Source organism: Phaethon aethereus (assembly GCF_964289735.1).
Source record: "Phaethon aethereus genome assembly, chromosome: 4".
In the NCBI taxonomy this organism is placed as follows: domain Eukaryota; kingdom Metazoa; phylum Chordata; class Aves; order Phaethontiformes; family Phaethontidae; genus Phaethon; species Phaethon aethereus.
The window spans coordinates 26,763,790-26,791,338 of NC_138578.1; the positions used below are offsets into that span (position 1 = coordinate 26,763,790).

Here is a 27,549-nt window from a genome sequence, read left to right on the forward strand (position 1 = left end):
GCAAATTCAGATTTTGGCTTTCTACCCAGAGCTTTGAAGAAATTGCTCTAATAAAATCTCTCTTCCTTTCCCCAAGAAGTTTTTCCCACCCCCCAGGGCTACCAGTGTCTCAATACAAGTGAATGTAGCCAGGGTATTTAGCAGAGCAGGTATTTGGAAGAGAGTGCACCTAATTCTCACTTTTGACCCTGCAGACCTGCAGTCAGGCACTAAAATTACAAGCTGCCTTAGTCAAATGTAGCTTTTAAACAGCCGAGTGAACACTGTGTGTGTGATGATGATTCCTAGTTTCTGGTTAGGTCAGAATAGGTAAAATTTATGACTATCCTAACTTTTATTTTCCATGTTCCAGGTAAACACTCATTACTAGTGTTGTAAATTATGTGATAAATAAGTATGTTTCTGAGCTTCAGCAATGCTAACTTCTTTGATAATCTTGGCGCTTTTTTTTTTTTAATAAGTATAAGCAGATTAACTACAGCCAATGTGAATGTTTGGATTTATTGATTTGACAGGTTAATATTGACCTCTTGTCTTGGTCAATATTTGCCTAGGAGGATATTAAATCTTAGTGTCTGTTAACAACGTCCGTACATATATTGTAACTGGAACAGAAGAAAATTGTAATGCTAGAAGTTTTATTAACCAATAATGAAAGGTTGGTAGAACTAATTATTTTCAGGTTAAAGTCAAATTAATCAAACCATTGGGCTGCTTTTTTCAAGCACCTTGACCTGCAATTTGAAGATGCTTAGTTTCAATTGATCCAAATTTAATAAAGGAAAGGGGGATGGGGAACGGCCAAGATATTTGATTTATAGTTATATATAGCATTTTGTTTAACCAGAGATTAGTACAGAATAATATATTTGTTTTCATGTGGAAAAAAAGCCCACGAAAGGAACAAACAGAAAACCACAATCCTTTTCCTCTCAGTTCAGCTAACAAGTGATGCTTTGAGCAGTTCTTGTTATTGCATTTGTTATACATGCTTTCACTGGAAGTATTGGGCAATTTCTCTGCATCATGGCAGTCTAATTTAGATTTTCAGAAAACGGGAAAAAAAAAAGGCAGACAAACATTTACCTCCAGGGAGGAAACAACCGATTCAGCTGCAGCCAGCTGTTTCCATACATTTACCAGAGTACATTCCTCCAGGGATCCCACACTGTTGACCTATAAAAGGTGAGTGCTAGGAGCTTCCCGACATGTTATCTTTCCAGGCTAGACGCAAGACTGTTAACAATACAAAAAAGGGAAATAGTTTCCTCCATTCTCATTGCTGCAGGAGCCATTTTCCTCCTCCTAACGGGTTTCTCACAGCTCCGCCACTTAATAAAAAAGGAGATGACACTGATCCCCATCACACACTCTTCCCATTTCTCTAGGCATAAGGTATTTAACAAAAAGGAATGTTCCTCTAAAGTTTTGCCTAACTCTTCTCTGAATTACTGTGGGATGGCTCATGCCATTCCACAGCTGTTGTCTTGTTTACATAGCACGGTTTAAAAGGACATTCCCATCACGAGACATATGGAGCATGGATGTTACATATTGCATACTAGAATAAGGCTAGTTAAATCCCACTTTTATGGCTTGAGTTTTTAAGTCCCTGTGAGACTTTGCTGCAGGAGACTGACAGGAGGGACAGGTGTATCATGGCTTCAGCCGGGTGACAAGTTTTCACATTCAGCTGCATTCTTCCAGCAGCAACGGGCCGAGCAGCTGGCAGCCCCTGAGCCTCCCTGCCTCTGTGGGAATGCCTGTGGCAGGGAGAAGAATGCGCTGCGTCCCTCGCCTCGCCACGCAGCCGCATTGCAACGCAGGCACGGCTGCCGCTCCCGCTCCTCAGGTGAGAACGCAGCCCCAGCCACCCTTGTTTGCCCTGAATGTGGTCCTGAGGTCCTTACCCTGAGAGGTGCTGAGCGCTTTCGGGCAGTGAGCAGGTCTCATAGCCAAGAATATGCAAACAATAGGGCTTGCTGCATTCAGGTCCCTTTTTGCAAACAGAAAAATTTTCCACTTTTGAAATTGGGTGGAAACTAGACATAGCTCATCATGTTCCCTTGCTTGCTTAAACATAAATTTTAAAAGGAGTAAATTGCATCAGTTTTTTCAGGATACAGTTTTAAAAGGGTCCTTCTGAAGCCCATTCAGCCTGTGAGCAAGGTAACTCCATTAAGTGAGGGCTTCTAGATGCCGACACCCTTTGTGCGCCTATTTTAGGAAGCTCTTTTGAGGAACTGGTATAGAAAACAACTGACAAAGCTGAAAAGCAAATGAAGCCTGGGCTTCTTTTGGCTGCATTGCAGCTAAGGGCAACTAGATATGAAGCAAAGGGCTGTATTACACTTTGTCCTACATGGATGTGTTAGGGAGGAGAGTACATCCTCCCAGCTCCCTCTCTCTCCCTCATGTCGCATCCGTCATGGTCTGCATAAATGTTTCTTCATCACTCAAGGGGAGGAGTTGACGCTGCCGGCCAGGACTAGATATTTCTGTAGAAGCATAAAGTAGGGGTCAGCAGGCTGGGCATATACAGCAGCTACACCAACAGAGCAGGGGTAGCGAGGGCTCCCTGCACCGCAGTTACACCAGCTTTCACCCGGGCAGTCCCTCTTCCTTCCCGTGTGCGTATTTGTGGTGCTATGGCAGTGAGCAGGATGAAGTGCTGCACCAAATTCCTACCCTAACTATTCAGGCTACAAACCCAGCTGTAGGAAAAACAGCTAAGAAAAAGCAGAAACCAGTCACCTTCTTTGGTTGTAAAAGAGGAATGGTGTGAGAATCCAGGGTGAAGTCCCAGGCCCCCACCCCCTCACATGCGCTATAGCCGGCAGGCAAGCGCTCTTCAGAGTCTTTTCTTGCAAGATGTGTTATAGGTATTTCTGCATACAAGCTATTTCCTCTTATTTTTTTTCTTCCCTTTGAAGGTCAGTGTAAGGGTGAGCTGCGTCATTACAGAACTCAGCAAAGGCAGGTGCTACAATTACCCAGCCTAATCATGCAAGAGCATTTGCTCTTCTGCAAGGAGAGCAAGCATCTGGGATCTTTCCTCTTTCACGGTAATCTCATTTGCTGTGAAATGAATGAATTCAGATCCCTGAATTTTCCTCGAACACTATCTCTAAGTACCAGCCAGCTGATCTGCAGCAATCTAGAGGGTGGGGGATATATAAACCTCCTTCATTTATGGCCACCTTCCCCCCACCCTTCCCCCAAATCGTATTCTCTCCTTCCCGATAGCAGCAGCTGTGACTGATGCATCCATCCAGTGGCAGGGAGGACAACGCGGGTCTGAAGCTGCAACGTTGCTTGGTAACCACCTGCCGAGAGCACCAAAGAGCCAGGCGCTGGGGCCCGCGGCGTCGCATCTCTCAGACAAATGGGTGCCTTGCAGTTGGCCTGAGGATCAGCAGCGCTCAACATGGACCCATCCTGCGCAGCAGCCGCGGCGTTACGTGCTGGGCTGTCTGGTCGTAGCATTTGAGAAGTTTGGGTTTTTTTCTTATCTCTGCAAATGATGTTGTGGCTTTGGAATGCTCCAAGTCCATAAGTGTGATGCAAACCTATTCTGTGCAAATGGACAAGGACCCAACCTGCATCCTCAACACTGTGGCAGAAGGACTCAATGGCACAAGAAATCATTTATTTATGAAAGCATTCCTATTTGGATATATTTATCATATAACTTTTCATGATGTTCTGGGACTCTGTCATGTGGTATACTTAAAATATATTTTGGGATTCTGACATATTTGGAGCTGGGTCAGATGTGGAGCTTGGCTCCAGATCAGAATCTCACTTACGTTAAGTCTAGTTGCGGTATGAAACCCTAGACTAGGGTTTGTATTCAAATTAAACAATACTAGAATCCTGCAAGCTGTTCTTGTAAGAGCTCAGCTATATTTGGTGGCTACCTGAGCAGCTGAGGCTTTGAATAAAGTCAGTAATGCTTGCTCAACTTTTACCAGCATGATCAGAAGTCTTGTTAAAAAGAAAAAAATCAGCCTTTTTTGGGAACCTAACTGGAACATAGGCTTTTCCCTAAAAAAAAAAAAAAAAAAAAAAAATATATATATATATATATTTGGCCACAGGTTTGAGTTCATATCAGGGAATTAAATGAGTTTTTCTTTCTAAGACTTTCCCTTCTCTGTATTTTTCTTAGCAATGAATGAGCCAATAACTCAATGAAGGGAAGAAGAAAGATGACCAAAGCAACATAGCCATGAAGTATCATGTATCTGATGGTGTTGAACACTGATATCAGATTTTTCATTGTGCACATTACTGGCCTAAAACTCAGAAGCAAAACCCAAACCAGAATCAGAATGTAGCAGAACATTTATTTTGGCACATTAAACATGGAGGCACATATTTAGAACAGCTTGTGGAGGAAGAGTCACACCTTTAAAAACAAAACGAAGCCTGTGTTCACACCTCACGTGTGAAAACTGGACCTAAAAATAACATAATGGTTTCACTATGTTAAGTGTACTACAGCACGTGGAGCCATCAAGAACTTCCTTAGTTCCCGGGACCTCCAACCCGTTTAATACCTGTTCCTTGCCATGATCCCTGCCTTGTCATTTTCCCCTTGCGTAAGTACGATTGTCCCACCTTAGGCTTACCAAGAGATGCACAGAGGCCGTGGCCTTCCGACAAGCGGCGCGGACAAGAGGAGCAAAGCTGCAGAGCAGAACCATGGGTGCGCCTCAACTGGCACTGATGCTGCACAGGCTTCAGGGGCTTCGTCCCCAACCACATCGTCCCGTTTTCTTCCAGCAGGGAGACATCCAGCCTCATGTGCCCAGACTGCCAACCTGAACATGGTAATGGAGGGTAATCAGGCAATTCACTTGAAAAGCACGCTGCTGGTCTGAGCTGGAACACTAATGTATGCCCAGCCTGGTGCGGCAGCAGCTGCTAAGCACCTCTTATTGTTACTATAGATGCCCCTAAGGTGCCCCTCTCCCTTTCTGCCTCTCTGTTGGTGATCTGGCAACACAGAAAAACCTTAATTTAGTCATGCCTTCCCTACCTGTGCCGTGCTGTCAGTGCCGCCATCCATACTGACAGCGTGTTAGTGAAGCTCTGCGCGTGCTTGTGAAGCGCAGCGGGCAGTACAGAAACGCTCTGTGGTATTTTTGACAATTACGCCATTTTATCTAATAGTGCACTGACTAAAGGCTCTCCTGGATGCAGTAGATAATCCCCCCGTATTCCAGCCCAGTAAATGAGCAGGAGTCATCTTGTTTCCTCCTGGCACTGCTCCCCTGGGGACACAGCACTGCTGCCTGTGCAGATCCGCAGAAGAAATAGTCCACATGCTCTCCCCTCGGGCCCCAGGGGAAGTCTCTCCTCTGCACTGAGCTCCTCACACCGGCCAACAGGTCAGCCGTGACATGGCTCTGCGTAACTGGCAGACGAACCCAACCCCTCTGCCTCCTGGTGTGCCAGAGGAGCCTGCCTGCGTCAGTGAATGTGTTTGGGGTATCGGCAGCGGTGAGAACGAACCAAAAGGTCAGTCAGTCACCTGTTCCACCAGCAGGAAGGACGCAAAAAGCATGAATCCAGAAGGTCTTCATAAAAAAAGTCACGAGACTGGCTGTGAATCTTCAAAGTACAGAAAACCAATTTCCTTTCAAGTTCACTTATGGTCTGAGACTCTAGTATTCACATTTTCAAGCTCTTCTGAGATCTGGAGGGCAAGAACTTACCTCGCTCTCTTTCTTGTCTCTGTTAAACAGGTTCTCATGTAATGCTGACCCTCAGCACTGGGCTGCAAAGGAGTGGTCCCTCCCTGCCACCCCGCCTCGGGCAGCTTCCCCCATGCAGGAGCTGCCACCCGTGGCGCTGCCTTGCGGAGAAGGACCCGGGGAACGTGTTTCATTCTGAGACATCCCCAGATGGATGGCTACACAGCCCTGCTCAACAGCTAAATGAAACACCAGTGACCCAGAAAGCAACTAAAGACACAAATTAAGCCAAAAGGGGAAGACCATGGCATAGGCAGCTGGGGTAACTTTGACTTCAGGAGGAACAGCAGAGGCCAGGGACAAGCCAGCATGTTGGCATGGCTGTGGTGGCTCAGAAAGCTCCTTCCACCACCAGTTTTCTGTGGGCTGCCGTGCTGCAGGTGCGAGCGGCTGAGGGGCAGGGGTGCTGCTGTGCCCCGTTTGCTGCAGAGGAGCCACCTCCGGCAGAGCACCCAGCCCGGGGCAGCCCTGCAGCAAACAGCTGCGGCAGTTTCAAAGCGATGCAAGCCAAAGGGATGCAAGCCAAAGCGATGCAAGCCAAAGCGATGCAAGCCAAAGCTCTTACCTTGTGGTGCTCGCAAGGCCACTGTTAACCGAGGGGGCGGAGGGAAGAGTGAAAAGCACACAGTAATGTGGTAACTTTCCCCTCAGCACAGGAGCTATTACTGGAGTCCCTGCGTATGGCTCACACAGCCCTTTCATTACATACACCTTTTAAGAGCTACCGTGCATGAGATAGCGTCCTTGTTCTCTCTCACCCTCTCCTGCTGTAAGTTTTCCAGATGAAATGGTACTTTCTTTAAGCACTCCTTCATTACACTATCAGCTACCTCACTCACCTGGGAAATAAAGGTTAATTGGCCCTGTGCGATTACAGATTCCTATCGCAGGCACTCGAGATAGGCAAGATTAACTAACAATCATTGCAAAAATGGTAATTACTGAGCTAGAGACACTTTGATATTGTCACCCAAAGCTAAAAATTGTGACCAACATACTACCCAGGTAACTGTAAGCTATGAAGTAACACAGACATCTGTGGAAGCTATTTAAGAGGCAATTAAGGCAGAATTCTTATATGTCAAATTGCAACATCCTCAAAATCTCAAGTGTTAAGTGCCTTCATTCTAAGATTTCTAAGCCAGGGCTAATATATCCCCAGATATTTTTTTTTAAGCTAGATTGCATGCAAGTGACCTTCTATCCTCCTCCGTCTTGATATTCTGTTTCACTTTGTTAACAATTAGTAGTAGTACAGAAAAGACATCTTTAGCTCAGAACAGATTTTCAACTCATTTAGCTGTTCATTGCTGGGTGATGGAAAAACGATTGAATCAGAGACTGCAGGTAAATGGTTCATATGAGTACAGAAATGCTGTTTACTCTTGGAGATGTGTAGGAATGGCACTTTCTATCTCAGGCCATCATTCCAAGAAGGAAATAACACGTGAATCTGTGTATTAACTCCTAGTTCTGTCCACCGCAATGGTTGCCACAAATCAGCGGTGCTGCCTACGAACAGAGACCGAGCTTCATGTGCAAGCGCTTCCTTTCCAAAAAGGACCCACATTAAGCCATCTACTCCAGCAGGGCTGGCCAACGCTACAGCCCACAGCACCCCTTGGGCAGTGCTAGAATCATAACTTGTGAAGTACTTAAGGACGAAAGATACCGTCAAAAAAAGTTTTGTATTTTTAAAGAGCTCAAAGAAGGCTAATAAATAAAGGAGCCTTTATGTTAGTTTTAGAACATCAGATGCCTTCAGGCAAGTACATGGTCCTTCCCAGGGCAAAACAGAGGAGAGGTAGTTTTGGTCTCTGAATGGAAATGGGTTTAGAGAGAAAGCAAACTGTGCCTCTTAAATGGAATTGAAAAGAAAACTGTGCAAAGAGCTGTGTGCCTGGCCTCCTTGAGAGTCCTCAACAGGGGAAGGGAAGGAGTCTTTTTAGAAGGGTGAGATGTGGTCTACGCTTGTATAGACAGGGAAATAAGAAAATAGTTTAAAGAGGTGAGAAATGCCAAAGAAATAAAATAGGTATGGTAAAAGAGGTGTTTAAGAGGCCTATTCTTCCTCAATGTATTCCCTTAAATCCTATTTAACATTAATGGGACTTAAGACACAGCTCGTGGGGAAAGAACAGTGACCTTTGAGGGCTTAAATAGGATCCTACAAAATTCGGAGCAGCATAAGAAGTAGCCAAAACAAGTTGCTTAAGCTCTAAAAAAATGCACAGTACAAATGCACTGAGTGAGCCATTGGGAAAACAAGATAAGATCAATAAAACAGAGGAAATAAAGAGATAGTTGATTTGAGAGCCATACCCTAAAACCAGGTAGCTTTCTTGCCGCTAGCAGATCTCATTGAGCTGTAGCAACAGCATTAGATATGTAGCCCATAATAAAGAGCTACTGCTCACTCCAGCCAGGAGATAACTGCAAAGATACATACATTTTTGACAGCACATTACTGTAAAGAGTGTTCCCTCCCCTTTTTGCTATGCCATGTGATAAATCCTATGATGAAATACACGTCCTTGCATGATTTTTCAAATAGTCACAGGCAAAAAAAGTCAAGAGACCGCATTGCAAACATTTGTGTGGAGCCACGATTCTGCTGGAAGTGTTTAGGAAGATGTAGCAGGTCAGTCCCCAGGGAGTGTTTGGCAGTAGAGCTCCGCAGAAACCCACAGAGCTGGGGTGGTGGGACGGTGCAGCTGCAGTCGGAAAGGGGACAAACTCTGCTCTTTCCAGAGTTTCTTTCCATCTTTCGAAGGATGCTGTCTCTGAACTCATCTGGAAGATGAGACAGGCCTTTAACTGAGGGGCATCACAGGAGCCACAGAAAGAAACAATGACGGTGGGACATAAACACAGAGGGTGATTAATTTTGATGGGCCCCATCTCCTGACTGCAATAAATCAATACATGTTAGCCTCAAATCTGGAAGAAGTGACGTTCTGGCAGATGCCTCTGAAAAGCTGCTTGCTCCAGTGTGCCCTGATTTGCAAGGGTACGAATGGCAGCGACGGGAGGGCTACAGCAGTAAACCTGCCCACAGCTTATCTGCGTTTCTTTGCCAATATATCTTTTCAAATCAGCTTCTAGTGAAAAAAAACCGAAACAAACCAAAACAAAACCCAAAGAAGCCAGCCTCCAGATGAAATCGCTAAGGCAACGTGCAGCTCTCCTGAGGAAGAGAGCAGGGGTTTGGTTATTGCGAGTGCTGAGGAGCGAGGAGCCGGCAGCACAGCTACCTATCCAACACCCTCAGACTCTCACATCGGTCCGGGAAGCTTTTACATCATGGCTGTAGCTCATGAAGTTTTACAGCTGATTTACGGTATTGGTTTCAGAACTCTCCACTCTAAGTGTATGGGACTTTTGCTATAAACACGGATTGAGGAGAAGGCTTTGGAGTATTTTTTACACGTTGTAATCATATACAGGCATGCTATCGCTTGCAGAAAAAAATTATATTCCCTCTCCCTACATATACATATATATCTCCCCCATTTTATTTTAAGCATATGGACTGGTATTCCTGTGGGTAAACCACCTAAAAATTAGTTCCAGAGCAGACATGTTAATGGAGACTCAAATAACTAAAACATATAGTACAGCTGATGAAACCTTGGCAGCAAAACATTTGAGCATTGCCAGAAAAAAGTAGATTCCCACCTTATGGACAAATTTTATTACTCTTTTGGTGACCAATACTACCATTTTGCTTTGGTCTCGGTAACTTTTAAGTATTCCTTACGTTCTTGAGATTAATGTATTGTTGCCTGCAGTCATAACACCTAGGACTGGGATGCTGTCAGATTTTTTTGGTTAAGCCGAGGTCAGCATCTCCCGGGCACCGGCGGGTGGTTGTGATGAGCCTCGTCCCGAGCAGCGCAGCACCCCAGCCCGGCAGCACCCCAGCCCGGCAGCACCCTTTCTGAGAGCACTGCTGGTGCCATCTTCTCCCATGTGGCAGAAAGCTGACAGGCACTTGCTCACACCCATTAAAGGTTCCAGGAGGCATGTTATAGATGAGTGACTTATAGATGCCTATTTGCTGGCTTCCTGAGGGGAGCTGCTCTGATGATGGGTTTTATATTCATCATGAAGTTCATTGGAAAAGGTATCTTCACTTCCTTTCGGATCTGTTTTGTGAAGCATCTGCTATGTTTCATGCAGGCTATGGCCGATTTCTGTGGAATGGAGCGATTCCTATGTAGGATTTACACATGACAGCAGCAGGCAGAGCGTTGAGGGGCAGGCTTAATCCTCAGCTGTGCTCCAGCTGATATCAAAGAGCTTTTATATTTAATAAGTCTCAAACACTTAAAATCACAGAGGACAGAGAAGTACAGGAAAACACAGTAGAACCAAACTATCCTCCAGGGCAAGATAAAACAGAAAATTAAGAGCACAAGATTTCTTAAATGGGTAGAAGTCCACATTTAATAATAGTGAATACACAAATCATCCTGCTGTTTCAGGAGAATAGTTTATCTAAATATGATGTCAGGCAAAAGCCACTGGAGCACTGGTGTTGGGTAGGTATGTGTCAGAAAGCAGACATATGAGTATGTACCCTGGGAGGGGACTTCTCCCCAGACCTTTTTTCCTCTCTCTGTTTCATCCAGGAGAGCAAACTCCGCATCTCTGCTCATCCATCTGGCCTTCCACATCAAGCAGAAAATACTTCAGCTGCAGCCATCAAACACATTCCCTTTCCTGCCCCACCAGGGGAATGCTGCTCCCAAAGCCCGCTGGGGTCTGTTTCTGTCCCTCTAACACGGGGACTGTTTTAATTTTAGATCCGAGCTCTCCTTAACCAGAAACAGCAGAAAGACATGTTTTTAGAGGTTTTGACTAATCCAGAACAAACCTCTCAGCTGGAAAACAGTCCATTGAGTCCATTGCACACTTCCTTGCTGCAAGACGTTCCCAGCGCCATGCACAAGGCAGCCTCTCCACGTGCAAGAGGCCACCTTCTTCATCTTGAGATCTGTTGAGCCCAGATAAGATGGCTTCATCCTGTCCCCCAGCTAGCTGGCAAAACACAGGCTTGAAAATTCCTGTATCTCCTCCCAGTCCCTGTACTTATAAATATGAAGTGCTTTGTGTCACCATGATAGATCTTTCCTGCCCTCTGCTTTTTCATCCGTTGTGCTATTATCCCCCACCATCAAAGCCTGTCCATTCTCTTCTCTCAGTTCTACTTCTACTCCATCAAGAAAAGAGCCTTTAGGAGCATCACCCTCAGCTATAAAAGGCTGTAATAAATTATCTTTCTGCATATTTCCCTCCAAACATTACTGCTTTCTGCAATGGCAACGGAGGGTTACCCTTCTGCCCCAGCTTCCTCCTCTAGCAGCCCCCACCATTACTGACACGTGCTGGCGACCCTGTGTGACAGACAGCAGATGTATTCCTGCTCTCCTATAAAGGTGATGCCTCTCCCAACTCCCTGAGAGACTGAGACAGAGACAGCATCTAACACACGTGTAACTTTCAGCTGATTGTTTTTGACGGTGTACTCTTGGGAAGATAAAGGAACAGCAAAGCTTGCGCTGACTTCTAAGCAGACGTCTATAACGCAGCAGTGCAATTTTCTGGGAAGCGTACATGTGGAGGGCTCTGGGTGAGGAATAAGCAGAGCAGGGCTATGGAAAATGGAAGCCCTGTGGAAGAGATCCAGGGCTAAGGAGCATGACTGATACCAAGGATGGTAAATTAAGAGGTAACCTAGTGGTCCCTTTCTCCCTTAAGTCAGTACTCACTGGGTTAGACCTCCATAGCCATCACTATTGTCAAAGACTTAAATTTTCTTAACAAGCATGGCAAATAGGGGAAACAAAACAGCTTGACCTTACCTTTAGCATAAAAATAATACAAGTACTGTAAAGAATATAACAGCTACAAGAAGTCTATGACAGTAATTTGAAGAATCTGTGCCCCTGAAAGATGCAGTAAAGTCTCTGGCAGCTGGAAGTCTGATGGAGCTGAGATGATGCAGACACAAGGCTGGGACCTGTAATCCCAAGCAGCCGGGCTATTTTATTATGCTTATTCACGTGAATACTTGTGAAATCTACAGGAGATCTATGGATTCTTTAGCTGATAATATCTCCTGACTGGCCTCCTTTATCTCGCTACTCATGGCAAGGAAAAATGTCCTAAATGTTCGTGATCGGGTTTCAGATGCTTTTCTGACTGCCAGCTTATTTTTTTAGCTCTATGACTCTCCAGAGGCTGTGCTCAGTGAGACCTTAGTTCCATAATTTTCATGATAACAACTTAACCTTTGCCCAGATATCACAGGTATCTTACCCCATTCTCCTTCCCTGAGAATTTCGCACAGAAGATGTTACAGTGCTGATAATAGATGGAGAGACACGTGAAAGAGATCCTTAACGACAATTTTTTGACTTTTGGAATCAGCCTCAATGGTTGACCATCCCATGCTCTATAAACCACCCTGTCAAAGCTTTTACAATTATGCAGCCTTCAAGGAATTGGGCTTTTTTCTTCCTTTCCCTCTGTAGAGGGAGAAAGAGAAGCCTAGGGAGTCACAAAGCCAGGAGCTCTGGAATGCCTGCCGGCCATCTTCACGTGCTCCTCTCGGCAGCACACGTGTGGCAGACCCAAGCTCATTGCAAGGAGAAGGAAAGTGAGCGATCTGACAGCTGGCCGTTGGGTGGGGATAAAAGGTCTGAGAAAACCAGGGTATCTTCTCAAAACACTTCAGAAAGAAGTTAAATCCATAGAACACACTTCTTTTGCACCTGACAGTAACCCTGTGGGGTAGGTTTTTTCATGTACTTATAGGCAGCTTAAAATTTACTTTGTTCTGATCCAGAGAAATTAACCAGTTATTCTGCAGATGCAGAGAAGCCTTTTAGAGTAGGGTTTTATGTTTGGGTTGCTGTTGTTGTTTTTTGTTTTTTTTTCCTGCCTGGGATGTGATGTAGTTGGGCAATTTATCTTCCCAGTAAAGGAATTGCTATACATGCTTGATCTGAGCATGATCAGGAAGGAAAGATTTTTCTTTGGAAAAAATGTATGAACAAGCAACAGTTTCCCAGAAAACTTTGTTCATGTCCTTCAAAGTGGATTAATATCTTCAGCTGCTAATGGCATAGCACTTTGAAACAGCACTTGAATAACTGGGGAAGGGACCAACATTGATAGAGGTAGTCAAATTAGGGATTAGCGCAGAAAAAAAATACAAGAAGTAATAAAATTGGGATTTCTGTTGAATCCAAGTTGGATCTTTTCAAATTTTTGTATTTTATCTTGAATCTATTTTCAGCAGTGGCTGAATTCTGATTGTCTTCAGAAGAGTAGGATAAATTTGCCTGAGATCAATCATCCTTTATTAAAAAAAAAAACAATTTAATTTATATCAACGTCTCGTTGAAATCTATAACATAGGAAACCACATCTGAAATGAAATTAGTCGTCAGATTTTCTTTTCAAGATACTTTCAAGATACCACAGCTTTGAGAGTTACGACAGAGCACTCGTGCTTAGACTACTGACTTTTTCACAATTTGCTGAACGACGCGACACCTTTTTCCTGTGATGTGACTGACTGGGGTGGTAGTAGTGAGCACGTGGGCATCTGTGCCCAGACCTCACTGAAGTAATGAGAGATTCAACAACTGATTGGAACAGACAGATCTTCAGAGCCCACCACTGCCTTCTTCAGACCTGGCAACATAAACCAGACACCTTGAGAAGACTGAGGAATCACTAATAGTATCAGGAAGGGAGGCTGAAAATAGCTGAGGGTACTGGACATCACGATAAGGATTTTCACTTGATGTCGTCATAGAAATTTGGTTAAACAGAGAGAAGAACATGGCACCGAGCAGAGTTGTGGAGGCCAGTTTAAAATGAAGCACCGATACTGAAATATGCAGTGATTGTAAGAAGATATCTTGTTTCAGATAAATGACTTGGAATATACTCATTCCAAATGGGGGGAAAAAAAAATCACCAGCCTTTATCATCTTTAAGTCACTTGGAGAACACTGCCCACTGAATCAGGGCAAGAATTCCTGCTGCAACCAACTCCCTCACCCTCTTAAAATCCATACAGCGATTTTTCTTCTGCTTGCTTCCTGGCTTCTTCCTTTTAATCTGGTAATCAAGTCATCTTCCTTTTGTCTGCTGCCTTTTCTGATTCCTAATTGTTTGTCCCACAATAAGCTTTTCCATCTTTGACTCACAACGTCTGTAGGTTTCAGAAGGTTCAGCCTGTTTTAAGGATGTAAATCACTGAGAGTGCTTATAGAAATGTGAATTTATCTGCATTATAATGATTCTATGACTGCCAGTGTCCTGTGCTCTTCACCTTTACATTTCTGGTAACTTTTGTCTTTGTGTGGGGCATAAAAACATCCTCAGTTACTGTTGCCTTTTTCAGAGGTGGTTTCCACTGTGGTCTTTCAGGAATATACTCTTTATTGCAGTAATTTCTCTGAGAAATAAAATCACTTCTTAAAAGTAACTGCTTCTACATACAGAATTTAGTAATGACCTCATGTGAAAAAGATAGGAAAAAGAAAACCCAGAAATTTGGGATTAACAAGACGTAGAAAATTTTCCTGCTGTATAATTGCCTTTCTGTGCCGGATCCTACATCTTGATCCTCATCTTGGCATTTTTATGTCCTCCAAATACTCCCAACACACATGAAAGTTTACTTCCATGACTAATCCTATTGATTTGGGTCAGACTACTCACGTGAGTGAAGTTACATGTTAATATAGGACTTTGTAGGTTCAGAAACTCTTCGTCCAAACCTCGTCCTCCCAGGCTTTTGCCACAACCCCTGAATTCCATTGGTGTTCATTCATAGACAAATAAACAAATCGGGGAACCAAGGGATATTAACTGGCCAGGAGCCAGAGCAAGGGTGTCTTTTTTTCAGTCTAAGGTTCTCAAGTCTGGTCTCCTCATCCCAGTTCTGATTATGGTTCTCCATTCAGTAAAATTCTTGCCAGGGCTTCCCAAGCATCAGCTGCATTTTAAAGCAAGTATTTGAAGCTATGACAAATGTAAGACAGTTGGTTTATCTCCTATGAAGTGTTTTGTAATACAGTCACATGAAAAATGCTCATGAATTTTAGTAAAGAATAACATACAGGGTCTGAATTTTGTCTTGAATCAGTCAGTTTGTAGGTCTAAGAGAGCTGGTTTCATCATGTTGAAAAAGGAAATCCTGTGAAATATATTAAAATCCAGATGCAAGGGGTTTTTGGTTTTTTTTTTTATTATCAGGTTTGCCAAAATACCAGTAAGGTTATGGAACTAATAAACTAAATCCTATGCTCATGTGACTCAATTGCCTCTAGTCTGAAGATAAGTCTGACTTAAAGATTCAAATATATGAAGTGTTTGTACAGTAGATGTGAAATGAGTATATCTAAGTATTAAATCACGAGCAAGTGTTACCCATCTGCTAAGTATATTATGCACTGCATCATGTATACTGTACTTTAATGTGCTTATATTAAATTTAAAGTGACAGAAGGCAATTGATTTGGATATTTGAAAGTGAAAGGCTTTTCCAGCTTTTTTTTTCCCCCCAAAACAGTGAAGTAAGTTGTTTTCTGGCTATCTTGGCAGATATTATGAGCAGCTCAGTGAGAAATACCATACTACCTAACCTGCCAGAGAGCTAAGAAGTGAAGCAAATCACAGAAGTGCTGCATTCTGGTTCTACCTTACATTTTACCCACATAAGTATACAAAACTTGAGTAAAATCTCATTTAGGGTGCAGGATTAAAAGGCTGAACTGAGCAGAAGCGAGAGGAATGCAGATACAATTCAAGTCCACGTGTAATGAATAATATATAAGCTCCATTTGAAGGCAGGAACATTTGGAATAGAAGGTTTTAACTCTATCTTGGAGCATGCGTGACCATTATTAACCATTCAAGCTTTTATCCTTGTGTGTGTCGCCCCAGTTCCAACACAGAGTCCCAGACTACTTGTATTTATTCTCTGCCTTCTGCCTTTCTCGACCACGTATGCAAAATATTTTACAAACTGAACACGGCTGTCATTTCAGCAGATGAGTGCTTATTTTTCACCGATCTGTTTTTGCATAATTTTAATCACAGGTTTATGTTGTATCTGGTAAAGAAATCCAGTAGCGGGTTGTGGATTGGTCAGCCAGAATACGGCACGCTGTAGACATAAAAATATGGAAAGAACTCCAGACGCTAGTCCTGTCTGGTGGAAAATTGTTATCTGCAAACACCATCCACATCTTCAAACAGAGACCCATGAAATGCAAACAGGAGCATCTTGTGTCAATACCTTTGGCCTGGTCGTGCAGGAGATCTGCTGAAACGTGGCGTTTGGAGATTCGCATCTTCAAAGCGAGAGCACTCCCCTCCTGGTGGGAAGCGTGGCCGCCGCAGGCCTTATTTCAATTTCTCCTCCTTTTTTGCTCCTGTTTGAGTGCTGCAGATCTGCCGTTTCTTACACTCCACCTGCACACGTTAATGGCCAGCTCAATATATCTGGGGTACAGTTCTTATTTCAAGCTGCTTTATTCTAGCTACCAGATACAAGACAGGATTTTTAGGCATTTTAAGTGTTTTGTAACCTGAACTTGCGTGGTATATCACCTTAAGTGTGACCAGCAACGTCTGAGATACAGTTTCTGTCTGCAAGCAGTTAAATTACTGATTGCCCATGCGAACAGCCATCTGTTTTACTCCCGGAGTAGGAGTTTGACTCCTTAGACCACGTTACTCGCTCTAATTCAAAACCTATAAATCTTCACCAATAAAAAAAAGTAAAAAATAATGGCTTTTTTAAAGAGAGAGGAAAAAAAAGAAAATAATTTTTTTTCATGGCATGGATAGCATTCTCAAAAGTGCTACAGCAATCTGGTTTCAATCTTAGCTATGATGCTCAGTAGATGCCTTCTTGACTCTGGCATCGTCATGGCTGCAAAATAAGAAGCAGGCTCACTGGCACCGAACACACGCATGTCCTGGATTTGCTCTGCCTCCCGCTTGTGGAAAGCCTGCAAGAGCAGCGAGGCCGAGTTCTACATGGTTTTTTTCTCCAGTTTATTGTGTTTAGATGGGGTAAGTGTACTGTAAAGCTGCCGGTTGTCCACTTGATGGTATCAGTTAACTGAACACAGGAGGGTACAGCTATTTAACACTCGGTGTTCGGGCAGAGGTGACCAGATGATTTCGTAACAGGTAAACCAGCTGTGTCATGTTCTTCACCTACACTAACAACTCCTGTGCTAGATTTAATCTGACTGTGTTTAATTTAGCTTGCTGCTCAGATTCTGCAAGGCCAGTCTAGCCTATTCTGGACCAGCCTTGCTGAGCGGCGGATAAATATGCCTCCATCAGGAAGGTCACCATGGTTTTCCTGTAAGAAGAGCATGCTGTTAATTTGCATCTTCAAAGACTCTTCGGTATCTATGTGAAACACATTAGAAAAAAAAGCTATGGGAAATAATTTATTTGCAAATTCTGTCATTATCAAATAATTTCTAAGCATTTTAACAAACTTTTAGATGACATCTTTCCCAGAACCAAGCTTTGGCAAGAAGAAAAAATGTAACTAAGCTGGAGCAAGGAGGAAGGCTTGGCACTGCTCCTTCTCCTCTCACTCTTCGTCATGTTTCCCTTTATCTGAGGATACATGTGAGCAGCCACATGCACAAGGAATGAATGAGCCTCATCTCTTTTCAGAGGTGAGACCAGGCAGGGCTAACATTTCTCCTAGGTGTGTAGAGGTATAGCTACCCATTGCAAAAAAAAAAAAAAAAGGCATGAAAACAATTTCTTGAATATTTTTAAGTTGTTCTTGCCTGGTTTGGGCTTTGGTTCTAGTACAAAAGAGTTTTCTATTCATCCCAGACAGAAAAATAAAGGTTTCTCATCACATCTCTTCAGAAGCAGCAGCATATGGCACGAGCTTTTCTATCCAGTAGGAAAGCGGCTTTGCATCGTGTCCCACAGAAACAGGGTGATCCGGCTCATCTGGTGATTTTTTACGATGGTAACTATGTGTAAATCTAACGCAACACGGGACTTTCTGTCTCAGGCTATTTCATTCCTGACGTGGAATATGCCTTGTCCAAAGCAAAGGGACAGCATGATGCTGGGACAGAAAGATGCTTGGACAGACAGACCGCATCTTTCGGCCAAGCAAAACATTGAGCCAGGTCATGTCGATATGCGGTTGTCTGTGCAGCCAGAGGACGTCCATATCTGCACTGAAATAAAAAGCCCCTGATCTCTGGAGGAAATTTCACCCTGGCCTAGGTGGGGCAGCACCCACTTGAGTACGGCACGGGCAGCAGCGGGGTGCGGGCAGCCCTCCTGCCCTCAGCGGCGCCTCCGTAAGCCCCTGCATAAACCAGAGAGGATGATCATGTCCTAAGAGCTCGCAGCTTTGCTTTGCTGGATGTCACCACGAGCAGGGGTGAGTAATGGCGCTGGCTACTAACAGCAGGGGGTAATGTTAAGCGCTGGAGCTGGCGCCGATGGCTCCCCGTGCCTCGCTGGCCCACCAGCCGCTCGGAGGCAGCCCGGGTACTGCTCATACCACGCTGAGGGAGCCCATGCTGTGCACCAAATAAGAGCATGCGGGTATTATTTGTTTTCTTCTGTCAGATTATTCATTCCAAATACCATTTTGTCTCCTTATTGCCAACAGATAGTCTGTGAGCAAGTCCTTGTTTTGAAATGAGCAGTGGTTATTCAACAAGTCCTGATCCTAAGGGATGTGCTCCTTGGGGGAATTTGTTTGCAAACTGTCCCTTGCAACTATTAACTGTTTATTGTGAAGAAATTATCACCTGGGGCTATGTCGTCATGACTTCTTCTCCCTGACTAGAGTCCACGAACTTTTTTTTGCAAGGAGAAAGTCAAATTATGAAGAATACACGACTAGCTATGAACCTCCGCTGCACTGTATTCAAAATCTAAGTAATTATACTGAAACCCACAAAGCTTTTTGGATTCATGTCTTCGTGGCAGTTGTGATTGCTTGAATACTTGGGAAACAATAGGTAATAAAAACCGCACCTATATGGCTCCATAAGGAAGACTGATTCGTAGTACAAACCGGCACACTCAGTCTTACCTGACAAGTGCCATAGTTGGACAATTCTCTTTTTTGCCCCATGAGTTTTTTATCTTGTAAGTAGTCGAAGGAAGTATTCACGTGGGCAAACGACAACCAGGGTGATCTACGTGTTCCTCCGGAGCCTGGTCCTGCTTTGAGAAGTTTCTCCGGTTTGAGAAGTTCGCTGGGCAGAAGAAGTGCCGCACCGCGTGCTACAGAGGAGGTGCCCCATGGTAACGCCAAGATGAGGGCCAGACTACGGCAGGTAAAGGCAGCACTGGGAAGGGCAGAGGCGGAGGGGGGCGGAACGGCAAGCAGCAAGCTTTCCGCCGGGCCAGGCGCCCGGTGCTTTGCCTGCCGGCGCCGCTGTCCTAGCGGCGCAAAGCAGCAGCAAGGGAAACGGCTCCGAACCGCGAGGCAGCAACTCGGTAAATAAACAAACAGAAACATAATCATCTAAAATTAAACCCGCTCCCCGCAGCAGGGAGTCAGCGCACGCTGTGCCTTTGGAAGCCAGCCCTCGCGTGGCGTGCGCGCGCCCGCCGGGGAGCCGGCCGCTGAGTTACGCGCGTGTATCCTCCGCGCTCCAAAAAAAAGAACGGGCGGACCGAGCGCTCCCCGTGTTTTATGCCCGCGCACCGTGGGCATGACAGCCCGGCCATCCGCCGCCGTAAATTCGCGCCGGTACCCGCAGCTTCCCCCGCCGGGGCGGGGCGGGGCGGGCCGCCCCTTCCCCGGTACCTCCCGCCCCGGGGCCGCCGCGCCCCCCCACCCCCCGGCCCCGCTCCCCTCATTTGTTAGTCTAATGCCCCGCGCGCCGCGCATACATTATGCAAAGAGGGCTCCCCTGCCCGCTCCTCCGCCTAGGTGAATAAATTATGCGAATGAGGGCGGGGAGGTGGGCCGGCGGCGGCTCCGCGGCGCGGCGCGGCTGGCAGCGCGGGGGCTTCCCCGCCTGGCGCGGCTGCTGGGCGCCGGCGGGCAGGTGCGGGGGGAGCAACAAGTCCGGCGGCGGCGGCGGGGAGGAGAGCGGGAGGCGCTTCCCGCCCCGCGCCTGAAAACCTCTCTGACAAGTGGCAAACCGTTAGCAGAGCACGCCGCTCCCTCCGAAGGGCGGGTGGAAGCCGCGGGGGCTCGCCCCGCACCCAGCCCTGCTGCCGGCTTTTGGCTCCTCGTCCGTGCCCCCCCCCCCCCCCGCCGCCCCTGCTGCGGGGCCGAGTCGCGACCCGGTGCGGTGCGGGCTGCGGTGCGCGCCGCTGCTCCGCCTTGAAAGTGTGTGAGCCGGTTGCGGGCTTTTCTTCTACTCACCGCATTTTTTTTTAAAAAAATCATTATTATTTTGCCTTTTTGTTATTTATTTTCTCGTACTTTATTGTCATTATTTTTGTTGCCGCTGTTTGTAAACTAATTGCCTCCATGGGGGGCGGAGGAAAGGAAATCAAAGCTGCCGCAGCTGAAGGGTGTAAGAGCATGCTGGGGAAGAGCCGAGGAGCCGCAGGACGGGATGGCAGCGGGAAGCCCGGCTGCGGCGAGGACCGCTGCCTGCGGCGGGCCGGGCCGTGCGGCTCGGCGCTGGCGGCTCTCCTCTCGGCGCTGGCGGCGGCCTCCTGCGTCTACCTGGGAGTGCGGACCAGCGACCTCCAGGCCAGGGTGGCGGCCATCGAGGGCGCCCGGGGGGGCTTCTCTGCCGCCGCCCCCCCGCTCCCGCCGCTGCCCGGCTTTTCCCTGGAGCAGCTGAACGCGATGATGCAGGAGAAAGTGGAGCGACTTCTCGCCCAGGTGTGCGGGACGGGGGTGGCTGCCCTCAGCCTGCGCGTGTGCCGGGGATGGGGGGGGGGACGATGTGTCCCGGGTGACAGGAGGCCGGCTGAGGCGGGGAGGGGGGCGGCCGGAGCCGCTCGGCGGGCGGGAGGTGAGGGAGAAGGGGGGAGAGGGAGTCCGCGTCCCCGGCTGGCGGCGGGGCCGGGGGAGAAGCGGGCCTGAGGCGGGGGCGCCCGCAGCTGCTGCGGGGCCGGGGGGTGGTGGGCGGCGGGTTGAGGGGCTCGCGGGTGACCCCCACGCGGACGCCACCGGCGCTTTTCTCATCCGTAACTTGCCGCCGTGCCCGTGCGTCAGTCCCTGCGCTTCTCGATCGCGCGTGTAAAACGGACAAACAAAAGCCACCAACGCCTCCCCCCCCGCCCCCCAACCCCAAAAAACCCCTTGCGGCGGAGGTGGGAGAGAGCCGGTGGTATCGGGCTTGTTCGTGGTGTTGCGGGGGTGGAGAAGCCAGCGGACCGGCTCCAAGCGCGGAAGTCCGCTGGCGGGCTGCGCAGCCCGTGGGAGAGCGGCGAATGCCGGCGTGCGGGCCGCGGCCGCCGGCCGTGGCGGGGCGAGCTCGCCCGGCGGGCCCTCACGCTGCTTCTCTCACCCACAGAAATCCTACGAGCACTTGGCAAAACTACGAGCAGCGAGAGAAGCGCCTCCAGAGTGCAACTGCCCACCAGGTAACAGGCACAGCCTGGAGATCTCCTCCCCGAGGCTTGTAACTCGGGGGGTTTGGTATCCCGTGTTTTTCAGGGACACGTAAGTCAGATCCAGGGGATGCCTTCAGTCAGCAGCTGTACCTTGGGTGGGAAAGGTGTAAAGCCGAGAATCTTCTGTTGCCACTGCGGCACTGGATTGGAATTAATGCTAGTTAAAAACCTCGGTTAGGCTGGGTGATGCCAAACAATAACATATGAAATAGTTCATGATCTGCCCTAGGAAGAAGAAATATATTCTGTCTTAAATGGGGTAGTACTGAATCAAGACGTTGTCTTGATCTTGGGGAGTAGAACAAAAGTTCCTAGCAAAAATACCAAACCACTTATAACATGGATTGAAATAGGTGGAAAGTGCATTGCAAGCTACCAGCAATATATATGAGAGCTTTTCAGTCTCATTTTTCTGTAGCTGTGGATGAAAGCAGTTCCCCTAGGAAGGGACTGCAGGTTTCATACTGAGGGTTCAAAACTGTATATGTCTATGCAACCAGTGATGTTGCCTGACTTTGGAAATGGGGCCTCATAATGCTGGCATCGGCTGTTCGTATACACATGCTGCAGTGTTTCCCATGTTTTCCGTACTGCTTTTTGACAGTCTGGTAACTGTCAACACAGTTTTAGCCTTATAAACCTCTGCTAATGTTTACTCAAGTTCAAATGGCATCTCAAAAGTTAAGGAAATACTGCCAGTGTTTCACAGGGTGACGTAGGAATGCCAGCATTCTCTGCGTAGTGAAGCACACTAGATGCACAGCATGCTTTATATATCCTGCCACTCTCTATGAAAAACCATCTCCTTTACAGGTGGAATATCGACTGTTAACAAGACTTAAGCTGCTGATGTTTGGCAATAGGATGTATGATAGTACTGGTATATGAGAAAAGAGCTCTCCCAGTTCAGGATTTCATTCCTGCCAAGCTCATCAGTCTGAAAGGACTACTGAATTTTGGTGTTAAAGCTGACTACCGTGGTTGGCACAGTATTTTGCTGAGAGCAGAGTATTTACTGGCTGGTATAGGAGTTACCATGGCTAGCATGAAAAGGACAATATATGTGACTAAGATTGTTTTAAAAGAGTGCATAGAATTACTCACCTCCCAGCTAATTTTGGTAAGGAACATGGGTTTCCTGCTTTACTATATATAATTCTTTCCTTTAAGGCTAACGTGTAGAAAGTGTTGATCTTATTTTTTCTCTTGCTTAGTTGCAATAAATTACAAGATTCAAGTTTGTGCATTAAAAATGAGGGTTGCTCATCATGTTGTATGCAAAGACGTATTCTGTGAGCCTGGAATGTTGTTGAATTTGATGCCTAGCTGGCTCCCTTTTCCTTCTCCTTGTTTAAATTCATCTGTTGCAGTATTTTCGCTTACCATTTTCATGCTAAAGGTCAGTATCTACACAGTTGGTGGTGTGCGCTGCTTTACTTCCCCACTACCACTAGAGCTCCACATTATACCAATTTTTATCTGACCTTTTTTCTTAAGAAGTATATTTTATCAAATAGATAATGAGCAAGAGAATATTTCTCACATGCATTGTAAAAATCCTTGCTAGATGAAAGTCAAAATAAGGTCATCTGGGAAACATTCTCAAGGGAGCAAGATTCATAAGATCAGGAAAACTTACATGAATTGTTATAAAATAAAAAAAAAAAATTGCAGAGACGACTAGCTGGTATGGGGATTAGAAACGTGATATGGGGCTTTTCACCTCTGGGTAGCTATTTCGGTTTGGAAGCGAGTTTTGTAGCGACTGAAAGATGTTGCATGTGGTAGCCTCATTTTGGATAGCTTAAAATGAGTTGATGCTCTCCTGCTTGTTGCCAGCGGACAGGTGTCTACCTCAAAATGGCTTCGTCTTGGGAGCCTTGTCTGAGAGAGCAAGGACTGGGTGCCAGCACCCCCCAAGCGCTCTGCCTTCCTAACCGCAGGCACTAGGCAGAGCAGGAGGAGACAGAATAAACTGTTGTTTTTTTTTCATTTGGTTTCACTTCATTTGTTAGAATTCCTTTTTGACTGGATGGCATGGGCTTTTATTTTCATCCTTAATGCTGCTGTTACCAATTTGGGCTACTGTGTTCCGAAAGGCATTTAGTTTAATAGGAAAAGTGTTACGGAAACTCAGTGGTTTTTCTGTTGCCTGCCATTTGTGAAGCCAGAGAGTAAACTGCTTCTTTACCTCCCCTCATGGTTCCTTTTTGCTGCTTTATTCTGCTCAGCTTCTGCATTTCTGCCCTGGGTTTCTGTAATAATGAAGTATGTGTCTGTTAGAGATGACTTTGGAAAGCCTTCATGGTACAGAGGTGATTTTTGAAACATCCCTATGCTGTGAGAAAAAGCTGCTGCCAAATGGCCACCAAGGCAGTTTCCATCATCCTGCTTTTTAAAGAGAAATAAAGATTATTTAAAAATAGGTTACATTGTTCCCTACTAAAAGAAGAGAGGGAAATTCAGTCTGCAGACAGGAGGGTGAGGATGTGGCTTGCGATTCAGGATTGAAGTTATGCAACTGGCGTAGATCTCATTACCTTGAGATGTTCATCCCCTTGTAGGAGCTTGCACGTTCAAAGGAAACTGGGTTTGAATGGCGTGGATACCAAAGGCAGACAGATTCACAACTGCTCATACCTTACAGAGCTGCCCATGTGTAGCTCCTTTTTAATTCAACAGTAGCCTTGAACTCTGTCTAGAGTGAAGAGCGCTCACCCTTCTCTTTAGAAACTTGGTTTTCACTAAATGTGTTTTTCTCCTAATTATCATTTTCTGTTTTCTTATAAAAGAAACACAAATGAGGAGATACTAGAGTTTTGATTTTAATTCTGCAGGACTAAATCCAGATACCAAAGATACTGTAAACATTTTAAAAATTACAATAGCAGGCATTCTTTCTCTTCTTAAAGCAGAGTAATAAAGTTTGAAAAGTAAATGCATGCTGACATTCCTCTTAAATTACCTCAGTTCTAACAAGAGTGCCAGCTGAAATCCCAGGCTTGCAACTAGTGCTGCAGTCACTGCTGGCAGTTAGCCTTCTGCACATGGGACTGGGGGGCAAATTGAGTGGTTAAAATTATTTTAAGCCTAATAAATTAATCTTCCTTTGCCAGATTTATTATTTATTGTAAATTAATGTTTACTGTAAAAGATGAACAAAAAAACGTACGTGTGTAGGTAATTATTTTATATGTTTGAATAGTCCTTTACATGGCTGTGGGAGCATAATCAGCTTTTATAAGGAACAGTCAAGCACCGTGCTGGATACGTCTTACCAAGTGCCAAGAATTACACTGTTGTGGAAAGAGTAACATGTGCAGAAAAGACAGGTATACTCCCAGTTCAATAAAGTTTTAAGAAAATCTTAGGTTTTCATGGATTCTTCAGATGCTTCTCTTCCACAAAGCATTCACGTGTATGCCTAGAACCCGTAGACTTCAACAGAAATTAACATATGCTTACATGTTTTAATGAATTGATCCTTTGTATATTGTAAGGGTCAAGTTCTGACATCTGTGGTCACGTGCCATGATGTCTCATTCTGTAAGTGGTCCTCAGAGCCCGCTCCTGGAGTCCGATGATGTTGGCAGGAGTAGTCGTCAAGTCTGTTAGTACAGAAAGTTCAAACTTGGTCAGCAGGAAGGCTAGCAGGTAATTATGTATGGTTCTGAATGTCCCTTTTGGCTGGTTTTGGGGAGCACTTACTATTTTTCTTCTCTTTGGAGGAAGACCTTTATAATGAGTTTATTCCTCTTTTTTTTTTTTTTTTAAAGCAAACAGTGTTATACAAGTAGGAATGCCTATATGCCATACATTTCTTTAATTCTGCATTGACAAAGGATAGGTTGCATAACATGAGACGTGTTTTATCTCTAACTGCTATGACACACTGTGTGTATGTTCACTATAGCTTGCATGTAAAATGATGAGGTTTGCAGGTTTTGGTGTGTGGTGGTGGGTTTTTTTTTGTTTTGTTTTTCCCCCTTCTTTTTTGCTTCTTTTTCTCCCCAGAACACTAGCTAAACTTCACTGGTGTGAAGTTTACCTCGCAAACCACCTGGCAAAGTTGACCAAACAAATGTATTTTTGTGCCACAGGCAGAGTTTCTTCCTCTGCTCTTTCTCTTCTTTTCCCATCAAGAAACCTGAATTTTTCTTCCTCTTGTGTTCAGATACCTGTGGCTTCAAACCTTTTCCAGACATGGACACTGTCATCATTCTTCTTTCTTAAGCCAGCTATTTTGTGCTGTTTTTGTAATCATGTCATCTTGATTCTCTGTTCTACTCTTAAAGAGCTTTATGGTTTAGCATTTGAAGTACCTCCTATTTCAGTATGCAGTTTGCTGTGATCAGGTTGTAAAGCTTGTTTCAGTGTAGTTGTGTGTATATAAACCTGTTCATTCAGGAGACGAAACACCATAAGCCAAGGATTTTTTTTGCGGGATAGAGAATACCAGTTGGTCTTACTCTGTTTATAGCAATTCTAGTGGGAAAACTGTGTTCTAGAGCTGTGGCTCTTCAGTACAACGATGAGTCTGCTATATGTATTTAGGTAGGAGCATGGATAGCAAAAAAAAAAAAAAAGTATTTTCTTAGCATCCCAGTACTGTTTTTGTCATCTTAAGCACCTAATGTTTGTTTTGACATGCAGTGGAAGTACAACTTAGGCACTCGCTCTTATTTCCGCTGTTTCCTGGAGCATTTCAATTAGTGAGGCTGAAAGAACGGAGAAGAATTTTGGGGATTAAAAGAATCTTGAAATAGGTATCAGCAGGGTATTACTTTCTTGTTGTTATGATTACAGTGAAGCAGTTCTGTAAAGACTGAAGAGGTAGAGAAGAGGAACTGACTTAAGTGTTTACTGGTAGAGAGACCCAGAAGAAAATACAGGTAGATGTAGAAAGTATCCAAAGAGCTTTTCCCTGTTACTTAAAATTCCAGAGTGTGCTATCTGAACCTAGCTCCCAGCACTACTTATTTCTGCCATGTCTGTATCATCTATTTGCTGAATGCAGTGCTCAGCTCTAATTTTGTAATTTTTCTGACAGGGCTTTGAGTTCCCCTTTCATACCTTCACTGGTTTGATATTTTTCATTTCAGTTCCTTGATAAAGATGTTTATTGATGTGCAGCAGCATGCAACCTTCTGGGTAGTCTGTCTTATTTGGATGACTGATTAGAGATACTGTTTTTTTCCCCACAGAATAGCTAAATATATTTTATTGGCTGAGATGTGACCTTTTAATTCCCTTCCCTCTGGGTAAGGAGCTCGGGTGTGCAGCATGATGAATGAAACATAATGTGGCTCAAAGGAGAACTGATTGACAGCAGACTGCACCAGATTTCTGTCTTTTGTAATATTATTGGTGTCAGTGGTGTTCTAACAAAGGTTGATTTGACCGCAGAAAGTGTTACTAACACAAGGTTTTTCTATGAATTGAAGTAAAATTTATTGAACTTGCACGGTTTTGTCAAACGAGGCATATTAAAAGGAAGGTTTGATTATCTGCATTAACTGTTCTTACGTTGGAAACATTCAAGGCCGGGCTGGACGGGGCTCTCAGCAACCTGATCTAGTGGAAGATGCTCCCGCTCATTGCAAGGCGGTTGGACTAGATGACCTTTGAATGTCCCTTCCAATCCAAACTATTCTATGATTCTATGTTCTTATATGTTCTTAGATTTCCTTCCACGTGGCAGCTGTCCATCTCAAACTGCTGAAGTGTCCAAGCAGTTCAAGTACAGTGAGGCTTGCAGTGTGAGAACTGGCTGTTAAGCCCACTCCTGAAACAAGGCTTCCAGTCTGTGTGTGTTTTGTTTGTGTGGTGGTCTTTTTTTTCTTTTTTCTTCAATCACTCAATATATGCATCTATTTCCTACAAGAGTCTTTAAAGCTTGCATCACTGAGTTCTGTTCAGCAATATTCATCCCCCACCCCTTTCCTTTAAAAGTTAATGTGTTCTTGGGAAGGTGTTGCCAGAAGAACAGCACCACCACACCTGCATTACAGCACTCGTCCTTCTTTTCACTCTTCTAAATTTACTGGCTGCGGCTTACCTGTCTATTTTTTGTATACATAGCGCAGTAAAAATCAGCTACCTTTGAAAACAGCGTGACTGACAGAAGTTGTCTTTTATAGGGCCTTTTCCGTTACCG

The 27,549-nt window shown here is 45.2% G+C and overlaps 1 protein-coding gene across 1 annotated transcript in view; it reads left to right on the forward strand.

Moving 5' to 3' along the window:
- Nucleotides 1-19,919: 19,919 nt before the first annotated feature.
- The window catches only part of COL25A1 (collagen type XXV alpha 1 chain), a gene marked incomplete at its 3' end in the record, with an annotated part of 329,066 nt that continues 321,436 nt past the window's right edge, over nt 19,920-27,549 (forward strand). Inside the window, exons 1-2 of the mRNA XM_081999113.1 lie at nt 19,920-20,655; nt 21,293-21,362. Of these exons, the coding sequence (XP_081855239.1) occupies nt 20,293-20,655; nt 21,293-21,362 (433 nt within the window). The 5' untranslated portion in view covers nt 19,920-20,292. The remainder of the gene's footprint in view (nt 20,656-21,292; nt 21,363-27,549) is intronic.